The following is a 17,616-nucleotide window of genomic DNA, read 5'->3' as shown; positions in this document are numbered from 1 at the left end:
AAAAACCCACACTTAGTATTGAATTTTCAAGATTTTATTTGGTTTTCAGAAGTAATGCGGCAGCTTAGAACTGGATGACTTGTCCCTGTGGAAGAGAAAAAAAAAAAAAATTGATCAGATGTGGACCAAGAGTTTTTGAATAAAAATAATCCAGTTACCGGTAATCTCCGCTTTACAAGTTTGAGCTGAACAAGCATCTAACATTGGGCAAACGCTCACCTTTCTCTTCTTGTCTCCTCCAAGTTCAAAGTGCTTGCATCTCTTTATAGCCAACATCCGCTTTGATCGGCAGTTGGAGTCGACACACTCCAGCCTCAGCACAATCTTCTTGGTGGTCTTGGCCTGCAGAGCCACAATAAGATGTTCTATAAGAATTGCAACCCAGACGCATACACACATCTGAATACCATAAACCAGGTTCTGAACTTCAGTCCTCAAGTAACCACAACAGGCCATGTTTGCAGGTTTTTCCCCTTCATCTTGCACAGGTGCTTTAAATCAGAATCAATGGCTTAGTATTTTGGACAGCTATTTTATGTAAGAAATCCCAAAACATGTCCTGTTGGGGGTACTTGAGGAAAGGGTTGAGAAGTACAGCAGGGGGTAGCTAAACTTTCAGACTGTGGCCAGTGAGAGTAGAAAAGGTCCCGACATCGGTGGGGGGGAGCGCCCAGCCATTGGCATCACTTGGGGGGGCAAGTGGGGGAACTTGTGCATCTTTTATTGGTATCAGAGAGGAATTATGCCCCGTTAGTATCAGTGGATGAAATAATGCCCCAAGGGCCGGATAAATGAGAGCTAAGGGCCACATCTTGGAGACCACTGCCCTACAGTGTAGAGGAATGAGATGTGGAACGCAAATTTTTATTCCAGCTAAAGTTTAATCTAATGTTTTGCCTTCTCTGGTTCCTCTTCTCCCTTCAAAAAAAAAAAAAAAAAAAAAAAAAAACCCTTTACATACATACCTTACTCTTTTTTTTTTAGCAAAAACACCCCACTAACTAGACCTAGCTGTGTAATATGTAAAAAAACTTCCCGATGGACAAATTAAATATTTTTGCATTTTTCTGCTTATACAGATGTTAGTGCTGCAGACATCACAGCAGTTACAAGCAGAACTAATTTCTCACACATCATTCCTCCTCCCCATACAGAAGAGCGGAGTGGCGGATGTTGCTGTACAGTTGACTGGTTGAGCTACAATAGAGAACCAACCGGTGAATAAAGATCAGCAATCACTCTCCGAGAACTCTAGCACACCAAGGCCACTAGGAGTGCAGAGGTGTGACTCTATAGTCTCGATCCTGGCGATTCTATCCCTAGGTCTCTAGGCAATGCAGGCAGATCATGGCTGGTGGGAGGGGCTAGCAGGGGGCTGTACATCAACTCCTGAATACATCACAGCTCCTGGACCCCAGTACTCATCTCCACGGACCCTCAGCCCTGATGCAAGCAGTGGGCTGACACTTGGGAGGAGTTATGCAAATGTCAAAATGACTTGCTGGGTGGGTATCAGTATGGAGGAGTGGGCGTTCCTAGGCAGGCTGTATAGCATAGGTAACACCCACATGTAATGTCAGGAAGGCTCACCTGATTGAGATGGGAGGTGCCAGGGACAGTCAAGCTGGGGAGGAAAGAGCAAGATGTACCCCAGCCAGGAAAGCGGGCTCTGACCTGCTGCAGCTTCTAATGCATGTTGTGAGAAGCTCAGTGTGCAGTGAAATCAGAGGAAGCCACTTCAGTCCAGGAGAGGAGCCGGAAACCACTGTGCAAGATTGAGGGAAGGCCAGAGTTCTGCCCCCCCCCCGCATCTGCTCTGCCCCCAGGAGACCGCACCCGCTACATCAGACCCCCCCACAAGCCCGCACCCGCTACATATGTAGTCCATTATGCTTTACCTTTGCAGGGAAAAAAAAAGGAGGAAGTAAACTCATCAGGGTTTACTTCCTTTCAGCTTTGACAATAAAACCTGGAAGCAGATATTGCACTCTCCAGTTTTAGTAAATCACCCCCTTAGAGCTCTTTCACACTGAACGCGGGTTTCAATCATTTTAGTGCCAAATATAGTGCCTGTAAAGTGATTAAAAACTGCCACCCCAGCCTGATTGCTTTGTCCACACTGCAAGCAGCATCTTTGGGGCTGTTTGGGAGTGCTGTATAAATCACCCCAGCCAATTGGAATGAATGGGTGCCAAAGCACAAGAACGTGGGTGCTTTTACCGCTAGCGGCAGTAAAGCGCCACTAAAACAAGAGGCATCTTACCACCAAAGCGCCCGTGGCTCAGTGTGAAAGTAGCCTTGGCATATCCAGAGCTAAAAAGTAATCTGTTCCACTTCAAAATGCGTACATATCCTGGAGTCCAATAAGAACCCCCCCCCCCCCCCTCGCTTCAAGGATTGGGACACACCCAGCTACAATAATACACCTACTGATCACGATTGATAAAGTTTTAGATGTGAACTGACCTTTTTACGGAAGATCGGCTTGGTCTGCCCACCATAACCGCTCTGCTTACGGTCGTATCGCCTCTTTCCTGCAGAGAATGGAGGAAAAAAAATATATATATATTATAAGTCACAGGGAGACTGACTACGAAAAAAATCTTGGTAACGCAGCCAGTCCCATTCACTTATACTGGGATCAGTGGCAGGACAATGTCAACCAGTGCCCAGGGCAGATGCCAAACTGCACCCCCCCCCCAGCACTGACGTCAGCGCACGCATTAACACCCCCCCCCCCCCATGTCAGTGCACGCATCAACCTCCTGGGTGAAGACAGCCCTTTTCATGGGTTTTCAGATAAGGTACCCTCATGTGGACAGAGGCTAAAGTGTGATTTTTATGACAGAACTTCTATAGCAGACATACTTACCCTGGGCGTAGAGGGAGTCTTTCCCCTTCTTGTACTGGGTGACCTTGTGAGGCTGATGCTTCCCACATTTTTTGCAGTAAGTTCTGCGGGTTTTAGGGACGTTCACCTGCAAAACAAAAAAAAGGAGGAACTGTTAAAACTGAACGTCCGGCAGATGTAAAACAATAATGGAGCTCTAATCCTGAACACAAGGGGGGGGGGGGGGGGGGGGGGGGAGACCAGTAGCCCTGCCAGCTGCTGAACTACATTTCCCATGAGGCATTGAAAGGCTGGGCAGTTACAATACTCCCAGAGGCATTATGGGACTTGTAGTTGTACAACAGCTGGAGGGCCCAGGTTGCCTCCCCCTGCACTAAAGCAAGTGGATCTTCACCCCACAGATGCACTGAACCACCCCAATTAAATTTTTGGCATTTTTTTTTTTTACAACTTTCACTTATTGGCCACTCCTCTCTGCTAAAGCCTCCTAGGAAGGTGTGTAGTGCGCACCAGAATGCTTTATATCCACAGCAGTTACAAGCAGAACTAATTTCTCACACATCATTCCTCCTCCCCATACAGAAGAGCGGAGTGGCGGATGTTGCTGTACAGTTGACTGGTTGAGCTACAATAGAGAACCAACCGGTGAATAAAGATCAGCAATCACTCTCCGAGAACTCTAGCACACCAAGGCCACGAGGAGTGCAGAGGTGTGACTCTATAGTCTCGATCCTGGCGATTCTATCCCTAGGCAATGCAGGCAGATCATGGCTGCATAGTATGCTGTTACTATGTTCTTAAAGTACTAAATCCATTTACTACTTATTTACCTTCCTGCTTAAACAGGAGTATAAAAAAAAAAAAAAATACAAATACTGCAGCTGCCAGCTTAATAAACGAAGACCTACTCGCTCTGCCCTCCACGATTGGTCGTGCAGTCAGGGCAGTGCGATTGAGAGAGATATATCTCAGGGGTTGACAAATTTGCTTGGAATCTAGGGGCTAGCTAAAAAAGTTAGGAGCCAGGTCCATGACGGCGATCTGGACCTGTCCCTGACATGGAGAAGAGTGAGGGGAAGCCCCCCACATGTCTCCAAGTCATTGCTCTTAGAGACTTTTTTTTTCAAATGACAAATTTATTTTTAAATTGCATTTTAGTGTAAATATGAGATGTCAGGTCTCTCTGACCCCAGATCTCATATACAAGAGGACGTGTCATGCTTTTTTCCTATTACAAGGGATTCATATATGAAAGCGGTGTTCAAACCACACATGTGAGGTATCGCTGCGATCGGTAGAGAGCAATAATTCTAGCTCTAGATCTCCTCTAACTCAAAAACGTGCAACCTGTAGAATATGGAGATTTTAAAGGGTAAGTTTGTCGCCATTCCATGAGCGGGCGCAATTTTGAAGCGTGACATGTTGGGTATCGATTTACTCGACGTAACATTATCTTTCACAATATAAAAAAAAAAAAAAAAATATTGGGCTAACTTAACTTGTCTTTTTTTTTTCAACTACATTTTCCCCAAAAAAAGTGCACTTGTCCGCAGAGACAGGATACCCCCAGCTGTGCTGCCCCAGGTCGCTAATTCTAGTCGCAAATGCGACCTGGTGCCCGGGTTTTGTCAAGCCCTGATAGAGATATAGAATATAGATTTTACTCAACTTAGATTTGAAAATTATGTCCAAGATTATTGCAAACAGTTTACGAAATTTTTTGCCCCAACTGATTGGCCCTGAACAGGCGGGGTTCATGCCGGGGAGGGAATCCAGGGACAACGTGACAAAGGCGTTGAACTTGATTCACCATTGCCAGGGTGCTGGGATCGGGGGCCTTCTCCTGTCCACAGACGCGGAGAAGGCCTTCGACAGGGTCAGCTGGAACTTTGTTCGCGACCTGTGCACACATTGGCCTACGAACTCGTATGCTTTCCTGGATTTCCTCCCTGTATCGGAACCCAACGGCTCAATTGAAGATCAATGGGACGTTGTCTGAACCCGTGCAGATACGCAACGGGACGAGACAAGGGTGCCCCCTTTCCCCACTTTTGTTTATTCTCACCTTGGAACCATTTATACGGACGGTTAATAATTCCCCCTCCATTACGGGTTTTACCATTGGACAGAGAACTTATAAAAATCGCTGCCTACGCAGATGACTTATTCTTTCTAACTCACCCCCACACCTCGATCCCAAATTTAGTACAGGCTTTTGCAGCTTATGGTTATCTTTCGAACCTCAAGATCAACTACTCTAAATCAGAGGCAATGAACCTGTCGCTCCCCTCGGGAGGTACTGACGCAAGCACATTTGAACACATCCTTTAGATGGGTGACGGGATCGTTGAAATACCTGGGGGTTAATCTTACCCCTCAGGTGAGTGGCATCTTTAAGCACAACTTTACACCCATACTGAAGCAGATAGGCCTAGATTTAACTAAGTGGTCCCAAGGCCTTTTCTCTTGGTTTGGAAGGGCAGCACTAATTAAAATGATAACTCTCCCACGTCTGCTCTACCTCTTTCACACACTACCTATCGAGCTTCCGGCTTCCTTTTTCAAACATCTACAATCTTTATTATGGAGATTTCTGTGGGCTCAAAAGCGTCCACGAATTGGGCTGCGCCTGTTGATGAAAGCAAAGGAGGCAGGGGGGGATGGGTTTCCCAAATTTTAAATTATACTATTACGCCTCCCATCTAGCCAGAATCATTGATTGGCATTGCCATACGGAAAGCAAAGACTGGATCTCGGTAGAGAGTAGTGTGTCAAAGACACCATTGAGATTTTCACCGTGGATCCCACAGACCAAGTGTCCTAAGGAACTCGCGCAACACCCCCTTATTGGGGCCTCGCTGAAGGTGTTCCACACTTTGGCCTCCCGACACCCCTTTACGTCGTCCGAGCCACTTACTCCCTTTTGGGTAATCCTGATTTCCCACCGGGGCGGTCGGGTAAAACCTTTACAGGTCCGCATAAGGTCCCCCTTCTGGCCACGCATCTGGTACATAATAAAGCAATCCTCTCTTGCGATAACTTACGGGATATCCTTCCCCCGGCCACATTCCCATTTTGGAATTACAGACAGGCATGCCATTACCTTCTAACACCAGAGAGGAGGGAAGCAGTCCTCAGGGACCTGACACCCTTTGAGTCGATGTGTCTGCGTGGGGCACCAGTGGAAAAAACCACCTCATTTATGTATGCATCTCTCCAGCAGCTAGATCATATTGGACCAGATAAACTTAGGAAACGCTGGGAGTCTGCTCTCCATACCAATTTTACTGACATACAATGGCGTGATGCCTGCATCCTGGCTCACAAAGGCACTATTAGCACCAGATTTCAGGAAAATTCCTATAAATTGCTATCCCAGTGGTACGCTACCCCGACCAAGGTGAAACGTTGGTACCCGGCGTCCTCAGATCTTTGTTGGAGATGTGGGGAATCGGCGGGTGATATGCTGCATATCTGGTGGAGCTGCCCTAGATTGAGTAGTTTTTGGGGAGATATTTGTTCACTGATTTTGCAGATTACAAGCACCACAGCAAAGCTTTCACCGGAGTGCTGTCTCTTGCACATATCGAATTTGGCGCTGAGCAAGTACAATCGATCCTTAACTAAATACTTGCTGATAGCGGCCAAATCCCTAATTCCAAGATATTGGAAACTTCCTACGGTGCCCTCAATAGTAGAATGGGTACACACGGTCAATCACATTTTCGCATTAGAAGAACTACTTGCCACTGCGAAAGATACGGCTGAGAAATTTCACAAAACCTGGTCTCCCTGGGTTCAGTTTAAATATTCTGTGGCTTTCCGGGACCTGTTAAATGGATGAGGCATTAACCCTGGTACGCAATGACGGGCTTACGTACTAGAACTACGTTCGGATGAAGACAGCCTTATATCTGATCGGTCCTCCTCGGGGCGACAAGCTCTGCTCTCTTTTTTCTTTCTCTTCCTTATATTTCACCCTCTTTCTCTCCACATTTTACCTCCCACATCTTTCTTATCTCTTTCTCCTTCCCCCTCCCCATTTCCCACACTATTGCAGTTATACCAATTATTTAAGTAACGGTAATGATGAGAAGTAGTAGCCATGGCTTTATTTAGTTTTGTATGGAAAGAGGCTCTGCTCATATAGAATGTGATGGCTACTTATAGAAGACAGTTGTGAGCTCATGTGTCTAAGCATTTTGTAATTTCACACCTGGTTCTGGCGATATGACACCTCTGTACTACAAGTCTGCGCACTGTTTCTATGTATGTACATTTGCTTAATAAAACTCTATTGACAAAAAAAAAAAAAAAAATAAAAAAAAAAAAATATAGATTTTTTTTTTTTTTCCCCCATATTATACTACCCAGGGTGTGCAGCACCATTACCTCTCTACACACACAATTTGTATTTTATGTGATAGACCAACACAAGGTGGCACATAATTGTGAAGTGGAAGGAAAATTATTTTCAACAAATAAGTGTGAAAAGTTTGGGGGGCATTTGTATTCAGCCCCCTTTATTCAGATAATGCCAACTACAATCTAGTGGAACAAAAGAAAAAAAAAGAAAAGAGAAAATGAGCCCTGTACAAGGGTTCCCCGGGTTATGAACCCGTTAGGAACTTTCCTACTGTTTGTAATCCGGAAATGTTCGTAAGTCGGCCACGCATGCGCAGGACAATTGCAGACATTTCCGATGTTCCGTCGATTCTGCGCATGCGCAGCCAATTACAGATATTTCCCGAGGCTCCGTCTGGCTATGCATGCGCAGAACGGCAGAGGGTCCATGCAGAGCCCTGCTCGTAAGTCGGGTGTTTGCAAGTCAGGGACCCCCTGTATAGTACAAAGAGCAGATAGTCACTACTATATTAAAAAAAAAAAAAAAAAACACCTCGATTCAACCCCTGATGATCTCTATGGCAAAGTTTGCCGAATCCTTCATATAATAAGACTTATCTGCTCACTCAGCTGTCAAAACATCTGGGCAATAAAACATTGTAACCAACGCTTCCTTCTTAGGCCTCTTTCACACAGCCGATCCGTTCAGGTCCGCCTGTCAGTTTTTCAGGCGGACCTGAACGGACGCTCCATAGGATGTCTATGGAGCGTCGGATATCAGTGAGGACATGTCTGCTAACATCCGACCCGCTCCGGAAAAAAAAAACTACTTTTCCATCTGTCATCCGATCTCCTATAGAGGAGAGCGGCGCTCCACCACACACTCTAAAGACAATTGTAGTGTGTATCCAGCTTTACTGAACAAACAGCATCATGAAGGCCAAGGAACATCCCAGACAGGTCGGGGAAAAAGTTGAAGTATAAAGCAGGGTTAGGTTATATATATAATTAAAAAAAAAAAACCCCTCCCAAGCTTTGAACATCTCACAGACCTCTGTTCAATCCATCATATGAAAATGGAAAGAGTATGGCACAACTGCAAACCTACCAAGACATGGCCGTCCACCTAAACTGACCGGCCAAGGAGAACATTCAGAGAAGCAGCCAAGAGGTCCATGGTAACTCTGGAGGAGCTGCAGAGATCCACAGCTCAAATGGGAGAATCTGTCCACAGGACAACTATTAGTTGTGCACTCCACAAATCTGCCCTTTATGGAAGAGTGACAAGAAAGACATTGAAAGAAAACCATGAGAAGTCCTGTTTGCAGTTTGTGAGAAACCATGTGGGGGACACAGCAAACATGTGGAAGAAGGTGCTCTGGTCAGATGAGACCAAAACTGGACTTTTTGGCCTTAAAGTAAAACGCTATGTGTGGCGGAAAACTAACACTCCGCATCACCCTGAACACACCATGAGACATGATGGTGGCGGCATCATATGGTGGGGATGCTTTTCTTTAGCAGAGACAGGAAAGCTGGTCAGAGTTGATGCAAAGATGTATGGAGACAAATACAGGACAATCTTAACGGAAAACCAATTAGAGTCTGCAAAAGACTTGAGACTGGGGCGGAGATTCACCTACCAGCAAGACAACGGCCCGAAACATACAGCCAGAGCTCCAATGGAATGGTTTAGATCAAAGTATATTCGTGTGTTAGAATGGCCCAGTCACTGCCCAGACCTAAATCACATTGAGAATCTTTGGCAAGACATGAAAATTGCTGTTCACAGACACTCTCCATCCAATCTGACAGAGCTTGAGATATTTTCCAAAGAAGAACGGGCAAAAATGTCCCTCTCTAGATGTGCAAAGCTGATAGAGACATCCCCAAAGAGATGTAATTTCAGAGAAAAGGGGGGTTCTACAAAGTATTGACTGCGGGGGGTGCCATACATATGCCCCCTCCCACACTTTTCGCATAGAGAAATGCCATGCAGCCCTCGCTATAGACCGGAAGTGGCTGCAAAGAGCCCACAGGGGACACGCAAACAGCCTTAGATCTGTTCCTGAGGCCTATTATTATTACACACAGTTAGGCCCCGAACACCCCCATATACAGTGAACCTCCCGCCCTATAGAAAAACGCCCGGGACTCTCGGATCTATAGAGCCGCACAACGCCCTCCTCCCACAGCTAGCATCAGTCCTTGGAGAACCCGGTCCGGGGCACATCCCTAAACACGGACCCAGCGAGGGATAAACCATCACTAAAGCCTGATAGACCGGGCCCAAGACGGAGGATGGAAGCGGATTCCGGATCAGGAGACACAACCACACAGGACTCACCATCTTGGCCCGCCGCGCAAGAGAAGGACCGGAAGAAGGAAGTGAGGCAAGTAATGCACATAGACGACCAACGAGTTTATAATGGGATAGAGCGTAATGCCGCGCTCTTCCCTCCTCTCTATAGTCTATAGACGCATGCGTGCTGACGGCGCCGCGGCGTCTCCTCGCTCAGCGAGAGAGAATGACGCATGCGTGTTGACCAATCCGTCTCCTCGCACAGCTAGTGAGAGGGACGCATGCGTGTTGACGTCGCCGTTGCGCCCCCCCCACAGCGGCGTTGCTATGGGTTACCAGAAGCCAGAAGAAAACTGTCATAAGATCATTAAAAACTGCCATAAAACCCTTAAAAACCGTCATAAAATTATTAAAAATGCCATTATGTATTAGAAGATAAAATATATAATAAATATGTGCGTTGACAACCGCCTGTTCGCTGTGCGCATGCACGTTGACGTTTCTACAGCTTCTCCTCACAACAGCGTTGCTATAGGTTACAGAAGCCAGAAGAAAACTGTCATGAAACCATTATAAGCTGTCATAAATATGTATTAGAAGATAATCAAATATGCGTGTTGTCCAACAGCCTGCTCGCACAGCGAGTGAGTGACGCATGCGCGTTGACGTCGCCGCTGCATCCCCCCATACAACAGCGTTTCTATGGGTTACAGAAGCCAGAAGAAAACTGTCATGAAACCATTAAAAGCTGTCATAAAATCATTAAAAATGGCATTATGTATTAGTAGATAAAATGTATAATAAATATGCGTGTTGTCCAACCGCCTGCTCGCACAGCGAGTGAGAGTGACGCATGCACGTTGACATCGCCGCTGTGTCCCCCCCATACAACAGTGTTGCTATGGGTTACCAGAAGCCAGAAGAAAACCATCAAAATGCCATTATGTATTAGAAGATAAAATATATAATAAATTATACCTGAGTCTATAGAGGTGCCAGCTGACACAAGAGAATATATAACAAATGAGACGTGGTCCAAAAATCAATTGGCGCCGTTGCCCGTAGCAACCAGTCAGCTTCCATCCACTTTTTTTTCTCACACATCTTAAAAACAAATTTATATCAAGAGCTGATCGACTAGGCGCCAATTGAGACAAATTTTGTCGCAGATTTTTTTTTTTTTTACAAATTCCTTTAATTGGTACAAGTCGTCCTTTAACGCTTTTGCTGCCAGATCAATCCCCCCCCACCACAGATAAGCAAACTGGCACCAATTCTGAGAGAGACGCTCAGCCACATTCGGTGCCGGGAAGCCATGGAATATGGCAGCTTCCTGCGCGGGGCTCATGGTTGCTAGGAGGCCGGCATCCGCTGGCTTCCTAGCAACCAATAATGCCCCCCCCCCCTTCGTTCAGCTGCCAGCCAGGAGGCTCCTGACCCACAGGCTGAATGTAAACAAAGGAGTGAGGCACTTTGCTTACATCATTGCCCATATGGTAATGGGCATATTTGGGTAATGACAGAACTCTGGTGGCTGAGTGTAAACAAAGAGGCGAGGGATGCTTGCTGATGATGTCACTTCTTACATTGCATGCTGCTTCTCCAACCATTACATATTTGCTTCCCCTTCTTTAGTCCCGCCACTGATCACTCCCCCCCCCCCCCCTTTTCCTGGTGCAGGTGGCTCCTTTCGCTGGAGGGGTCCTCTATGGAGTCACCCATTTGCCATAAAAAAGCAGGTAGAGCTGGCTAAACGGAGCGTACATGTGAGGTCACTCCATGCATGGGCAGCCAGAGTGGGCTAGATGGGGCAATTGGCATCATGGGACATGGAATCCCAAGGGGGGCGGGGGATGGGCAGGTGGACTTCCACAGAAGTGATGAATGGGTGCTCTCCTGGTCCAAAGTTCAGGGAAGCGGCACACAGAAATCAAGAGGATGCTTAGCCAAGATTCCGATTGTGTTTCTGGACTTTGATTTTGACAAACATTTATATGCATATTGCTCTGTACCGACAAAGAAACCTACTTTTATTTTAGAACACACAAACACAATATATGGGATTTGCATGCAACTGTGAAACAGGGGACTCTGATGTAATGGGGACTCTGATGTAAGGAGGGACTATGCTCTGGACCCTGATGTAAGGGTTGACTCTGATGAGGACTCTCGTGTAAGGGGGGACTCTGATGGGGACTCTCATGTAAGAGGGGACTCTGATGAAGGCTCTCATGTAAGGGGGGACTCTGATGAGCACTCTCATGTAAAGAAGAACTATGATCTGGACTTTGATGTAAAGGGGCACTCTGATGGGGACTCTCATGTAAGGGGGACTCTGATCTGGACCCTGATGTAAGGGGGGACTTTGATGGGGTCTCTCATGTAAGAGGGAGACTCTGATGAAGGCTCTTATGTAAGGGGGGGCTCTGATCTGGACCCTGATTTAAGGGGGGACTTTGATGGTGTCTCTCATGTAAGGGGTACTCTGATGAAGGCTCTCATGTAAAGAAGAACTATGATCTGGACTTTGATGTAAGGGGGACTCTGATGGAGACTGTCATGTAAGGGGGACTCTGATCTGGACCCTGATGTAAGGGGGGACTTTGATAGGGACTCTGATGGGGACTGTCATGTAAGAGGGACTCTGATGAAGGCTCTCATGTAAGTGGGGACTCTAATGAACACTCTCATGAAAAGAAGAACTATGATCTGGACTTTGATGTAAGGGGGACTTTGATGGGGTCTCTCATGTAAGAGGGGTACTCTGATGAAGGCTCTTATGTAAGGGGGGGGCTCTGATCTGGACCCTGATTTAAGGGGGGACTTTGATGGTGTCTCTCATGTAAGGGGTACTCTGATGAAGGCTCTCATGTAAAGAAGAACTATGATCTAGACTTTGATGTAAGGGGGACTCTGATGGAGACTGTCATGTAAGGGGGACTCTGATCTGGACCCTGATGTAAGGGGGGATTTTGATAGGGACTCTGATGGGGACTGTCATGTAAGAGGGACTCTGATGAAGGCTCTCATGTAAGTGGGGACTCTAATGAACACTCTCATGAAAAGAAGAACTATGATCTGGACTTTGATGTAAGGGGGGACTTTGATGGGGTCTCTCGTGTAAAAGGGGGACTCTGATAGAGGCTCTTATGTAAGGGGGGACTGTGATCTGGACCCTGATGTAGGGGGGACTCTCATGTATGGAGGGGCTCTGATCTGGACCTTGATGTAGGGGGGACTCTCATCTCTCATGTAAAAGGGGGACTCTAATAAAAGCTCTTATGTAAGGGAGGGCTCTGATCTGGATCCTGATGTAGGAGGGACTCTCATGTAAGGGGGACTCTGATCTGGACCGTGATGTAAAGGGGGACTTTGATGGGGTTTCTCATGTTAGGGGGACTCTGATGAAGATTCTCATGTAAGGGGGACACTCATGTAAAGAAGAACTATGATCTGGACTTTGATGTAAGGGGGGGCTCTGGGGACTCTCATGTGACAACATTCAGCCCCTCCCCCACAATGATCAGCAGAGTTGTCTCCCGTGTCGGTGGAGAGCTGAAGCTCATAAAAATCGCAGACTGTTTGCAGTCATCGCTAGCGACCTCCAAACTTCCTGTGACCTTCAGATTACCCGACCATCGTGTGTATCTATATAATAGGATAATAAAATAATAGTAATATTACTGCCTGTGTGAAGGTGGGAGCCTCTGTCTGTGGGATGGGTTTCTGTGTGCTACATGACGGAGCTGTGTAAGTCTCAGGACCAGATGGACAATCACCAATCCATGGATCGGGGGTCAGAAACCTGTAGATGGAGGACAAGTGATTGGTAGATGGAGCACAGGTGATTGGTAGATGAGGGACAGGTGATTGGTAGATGGGGACAGGTGATTGGTAGATGGGGAAAGGTGATTGGTAGATGGGGTAAAGGTGATTGGTAGATGGGGGAAAGGTGATTGGCAGATGGGGGAAAGGTGATTGGTAGATGGAGGACAGGTGATTGGTAGATAGGGAAAAGGTGATTGGTAGATGGGGGAAAGGTGATTGGTAGATGGCGGTCAGGTGATTGGTAGATGGGGAAAGGTGATTGGTAGATTGAGGACAGGTGATTGGTAGATAGGGGAAAGGTGATTGGTAGATGGAGGACAGGTGATTGGTAGATGAGGGAAGGTGATTGGTAGATGGGGGACAGGTGATTGGTAGATGAGGGAAGGTGATTGGTAGATGGGGGACAGGTGATTGGTAGATGAAGGACAGGTGATTGGTAGATGGTGGACAGGTGATTGGTAGATGAAGGACAGGTAATTGGTAGATGGTGGACAGGTGATTTGTTGATGAGGACAGGTGATTGGTAGATGGGGGAAAGGTGATTGGTAGATGGAGGACAGGTGATTGGTAGACGAGGGAAGGTGATTGGTAGATGGGGGACAGGTGATTGGTAGATGAAGGACAGGTGATTGGTAGATGGTGGACAGGTGATTGGTAGATGAAGGACAGGTAATTGGTAGATGGTGGACAGGTGATTTGTTGATGAGGACAGGTGATTGATAGATGGAGGACAGGCGATTGGTAAATGGAGGACAGGTGATTGGCTGTGAGACACCCTGTGTCAGATCACGGCGGTCACCTGATTGGATGGGGGACTCACCTGTCAGATGTCAGTTATTTTGAGGGGACAGCAAATTTACACTGTTATACAAGCTGTACACTCACTACTTTACATTGTAGACAAGTGTCATTTCTTCAGTGTTGTCACATGAAAAGATAGAATAAAATATTTACAAAAATGTGAGGGATGTACTAACTTTTATGAGATACTGTAACTGATTTCCCCTGCTCAGCGGGGGTGGGCCTTAGATAACAGATGCTACATATGGACAGCACAGAGGCTTAAAGCGATTCTTTACAAAACATTAAAAAGTCAGCAGCTACAAATACTAACAAAGAACACTTACCTGATCCAGCACCATCCTCACCCTAGCCAGTTCTTCACTGATCTTTGGTGCACAGTGTCGGCATGTTAACTGTGGGCAGCTTGCTGTGACTTTTTACAAATTTACCACGCATGCGAGAGCCGTGCTGAGCTTTGTGGATGATCACTGGTTCCAAAAAGGTGCAGAGAGGAGGGAGGAGAACTTCTGGTGGATCCATTGCGGTGATCCGACCAGACGTGGGAGTCAAAACCAGGTACCGGTTCCCCCACAAAAAAACAAACAGTAGAAAGGTAGAAGAAGAGGAGGGAGGAGGAGGCGGAAAAGCAGAACTTTTGGATAAAATTCCACTTTAAGTGATTGTTATTTAAAAAAAAAAAGTTAGGTTTACAAACATGTTATTTTTTGCCTGCTCTCTATAATTGTTTTGCATAGAGCAGCCCCAATCCTCCCCTTCTTGGGTTCCCTGCCAGTGCTCCTGGATCCTCCCCTTTGCCCAGTGCACCCCATAGAAGGCCGCTTGCTATGAGGTCCATTGAAGCATGGAGCACGGCTCGGCCCCACCCCCTGCTGTCTGCTCACTGGCTGTGATTGGCTCCCACTGCTGCCTCTCTGTCCAGTGAGGAGAGAGAGAGAGCTACTGCTCTCAGGTACAGCGCTGGATCAAGATGGAGCTCAGGTAATTATTTAGGCGGGGGGAGCTGCATATAGGTTTTTTCCTCCCACACTCCAAATACATTCCTCGCGTTGGTGGTGCATTGGTATATGCTATCTTGAACCAAGTCCTGGGCAAGCCCCCCACCTCTGAGCTAGAGCTGGACAAGGTTCACTGTGCCCCAGGGCACCGTCCTCATCATTGCAGGGGCCTGCTACCATGGATCTGCCGCAAGATGTTCTATGCAGGGTTCAATTTTTCACCATAAAGGAGGAGATCCAGTGGAGGCCCGTCCATGTCCCTTTAAAAAAAAAAATATATATATATTTTTTTAAATGTCCCTCCCTATGTGCACTGGTATCCTGGCGCCCGGCGCAGTGCAATATGGGAAGCGCCACGTCTATGCAATCACAAGATTGCAGACGAGGCGCTTCATTTGCCCAAAAAAAAGTGCTCTGTGGCGCAGCCAATCACGCCACAGCTTCTGGTACTGAATGGACTGGCCGAGCGAGTGCATAGACTTGCACTTTGACATGGGCGGTGCTTCCGACATCACTCAAGGAAGTGACGTTGGCACTGCAGTCTGTTCTCACTGTTGTCCCGCCTGAGAGGATTAGGTTAGGCTGCGGCATGGCCATGCTTTACAACTTTATTCTTTATTCAGCGGTACCCCCCTTCACATCCACAGGGTTACTATTGGTGGTCGGCAGCATACCCTAACCCCCCCACCCCCCACTAAACAAGATTTAAAAAAAAAGGGATATTATTGGTGGTCGGCAGCATACCCACTAAACAAGATTTAAAAAAAAGGGGTGGATGCCAGCATACCCCCCCCGCAAACAAGATTAAAAAAAAGGGTTATTAATAACCCTTTTTTTTTAAATCTTGTTTGGGAGGTTATGCTGCTGACCACCGATAATAACCCTTTTTTTTAAAATCTTGTTTAGCGAGGGGGTGGATTTATGCTGCCGACCACCAATAACTTATTATTGAATATATAGAAATATAGGGTTATTATCGGTGGTCGCCAGCATACCAATCAGCCCCCCCCCACTTAACAAAATTAAAAAGATATATGCTTTTTAAGTTTACAACCCCCCCCCCCCCCCCGAATGCAGATATGTGTGATTTACAGGTTGTAGATATGCACGCTTTACAGAATGCAGATATGTGCAATTTTACAGGTTGTAGATATGTGTGATTTACAGGTTGTAGATATGTGAAATTTACAGAATGCGATTTTCAAAATGCAGATATGTGCGATTTACAGGTTGTAGATATGTGCGATTTACAGAATGCAGATATGTGCGATTTACAGGTTGTAGATATGTGCGATTTACAGGTTGTAGATATGTGCGATTTACAGAATGCAGATATGTGCGATTTACAGGTTGTAGATATGTGCGATTTACAGGTTGTAGATATGTGCGATTTACAGAATGCAGATATGTGCGATTTACAGAATGCATATATGTGCGATTTACAGAATGCAGACATGTGCGATTTACAGGTTGCAGAATGCAGATATATGTGATTTACAGGTTGCAGAATGCAGATATGTGCGATTTACAGAATGCGATTTACAAAATGCAGATATGTGCGATTTACAGGTTGTAGATATGTGCTATTTACAGAATGCAGATAAGTGCGATTTACAGAATGCAGATATGTGAGATTTACTGGTTGTAGATATGTGCGATTTACAGGTTGTAGATATGTGCGATTTACAGAATGCAGATATGTGCGATTTACAGAATGTGATTTACAGAATGCAGTTATGTGCAATTTACAGTTTGCAGAATGCAGTTATGTACGATTTACAGAATGCAGTTATGTACGATTTACAGAATGCGGATATGTTCAATTTACAGGTTGCAGAATTCAGATATGTGTGATTTACAGGTTGCAGAATGTAGTTATGTGCAATTTACAGGTTGCAGAATGCAGATATGTGCGATTTACAGAATGCAGATATGTGCAATTTACAGGTTGCAGAATGCAGATATGTGTGATTTACAGGTTGCAGAAAAGGTGCCTGATGTGGTTATACATAAGATAGGCATGATTCATCTACTTTAGTAGAGCCCTGTGTATAATGTGCAGCCTGGTATATGATGTGCAGAGCCCTGTGTATAATGTGCAGCCTGGTATATGATATGCAGAGCCCTGTGTATAATGTGCAGCCTGGTATATGATGTGCAGAGCCCTGTGTATAATGTACAGCCTGGTATATAATATGCAGAGCCCTCTGTGTATAATGTGCATCATATACCAGGCTGCACATTATACACTGGGCTCTGCACATCATATACCATCATATGATGTGCAGAGCCCGGTGTATAATGTGCAGCCTGGTATATGATGCAGACTGGGTAAAATTTTGTAGTGGGTCGGATGTACACTTGTTCTCTGAAGTCTATTGCAAGTATAAAAGCCAGCCACAAACTCATCACAGGGATGATGGGAACCCCTCATTATGGGCACAGCGGGTGTGCAGACCCGGGAACTCAGCACAGGGATGGTGGGAACCCCT

General features: G+C 46.1%; 1 protein-coding gene and 2 non-coding genes across 3 annotated transcripts; all 3 read right to left on the bottom strand.

The window, feature by feature from the left end:
• Positions 1 to 12: 12 nt before the first annotated feature.
• Positions 13 to 9,682, bottom strand: LOC143955787 (large ribosomal subunit protein eL42). The gene is made up of 5 exons (XM_077465937.1): positions 9,543 to 9,682; positions 2,873 to 2,978; positions 2,467 to 2,534; positions 220 to 342; positions 13 to 85 (listed from the first exon to the last, which is right to left on the bottom strand). The coding sequence occupies exons 1-5, from the start codon at positions 9,543 to 9,545 to the stop codon at positions 65 to 67; spliced, it is 321 nt and encodes a 106-aa protein (XP_077322063.1). The 5' UTR covers positions 9,546 to 9,682; the 3' UTR covers positions 13 to 64.
• Positions 1,169 to 1,303, bottom strand: LOC143989806 (small nucleolar RNA SNORA3/SNORA45 family). The gene has a single exon (XR_013277080.1). It is a non-coding gene; the product is annotated as a small nucleolar RNA SNORA3/SNORA45 family (small nucleolar RNA).
• Positions 3,448 to 3,582, bottom strand: LOC143989810 (small nucleolar RNA SNORA3/SNORA45 family). The gene has a single exon (XR_013277081.1). It is a non-coding gene; the product is annotated as a small nucleolar RNA SNORA3/SNORA45 family (small nucleolar RNA).
• Positions 9,683 to 17,616: the final 7,934 nt, after the last annotated feature.

The sequence above is a fragment of the Lithobates pipiens genome, unplaced genomic scaffold (assembly GCF_037356315.1).
Source record: "Lithobates pipiens isolate NorthernLeopardFrog02 unplaced genomic scaffold, aLitPip1_a1.2 Scaffold_1, whole genome shotgun sequence".
Taxonomy (NCBI): Eukaryota; Metazoa; Chordata; class Amphibia; order Anura; family Ranidae; genus Lithobates; species Lithobates pipiens.
The sequence above is the reverse complement of the archived record's forward strand: the minus strand, read 5'-3'. Positions and strand labels throughout refer to the sequence as shown.

Bases quoted from the DNA above. Each gene is read 5' to 3' on its own strand.
- LOC143955787 (XM_077465937.1), bottom strand. The intron at 2,535-2,872 runs GTAAGTATGTCT...CATTCTCTGCAG, and splicing joins AGACTCCCTCTACGCCCAGG to GAAAGAGGCGATACGACCGT. The intron at 86-219 runs GTGAGCGTTTGC...TCTCTTCCACAG, and splicing joins GAGGAGACAAGAAGAGAAAG to GGACAAGTCATCCAGTTCTA.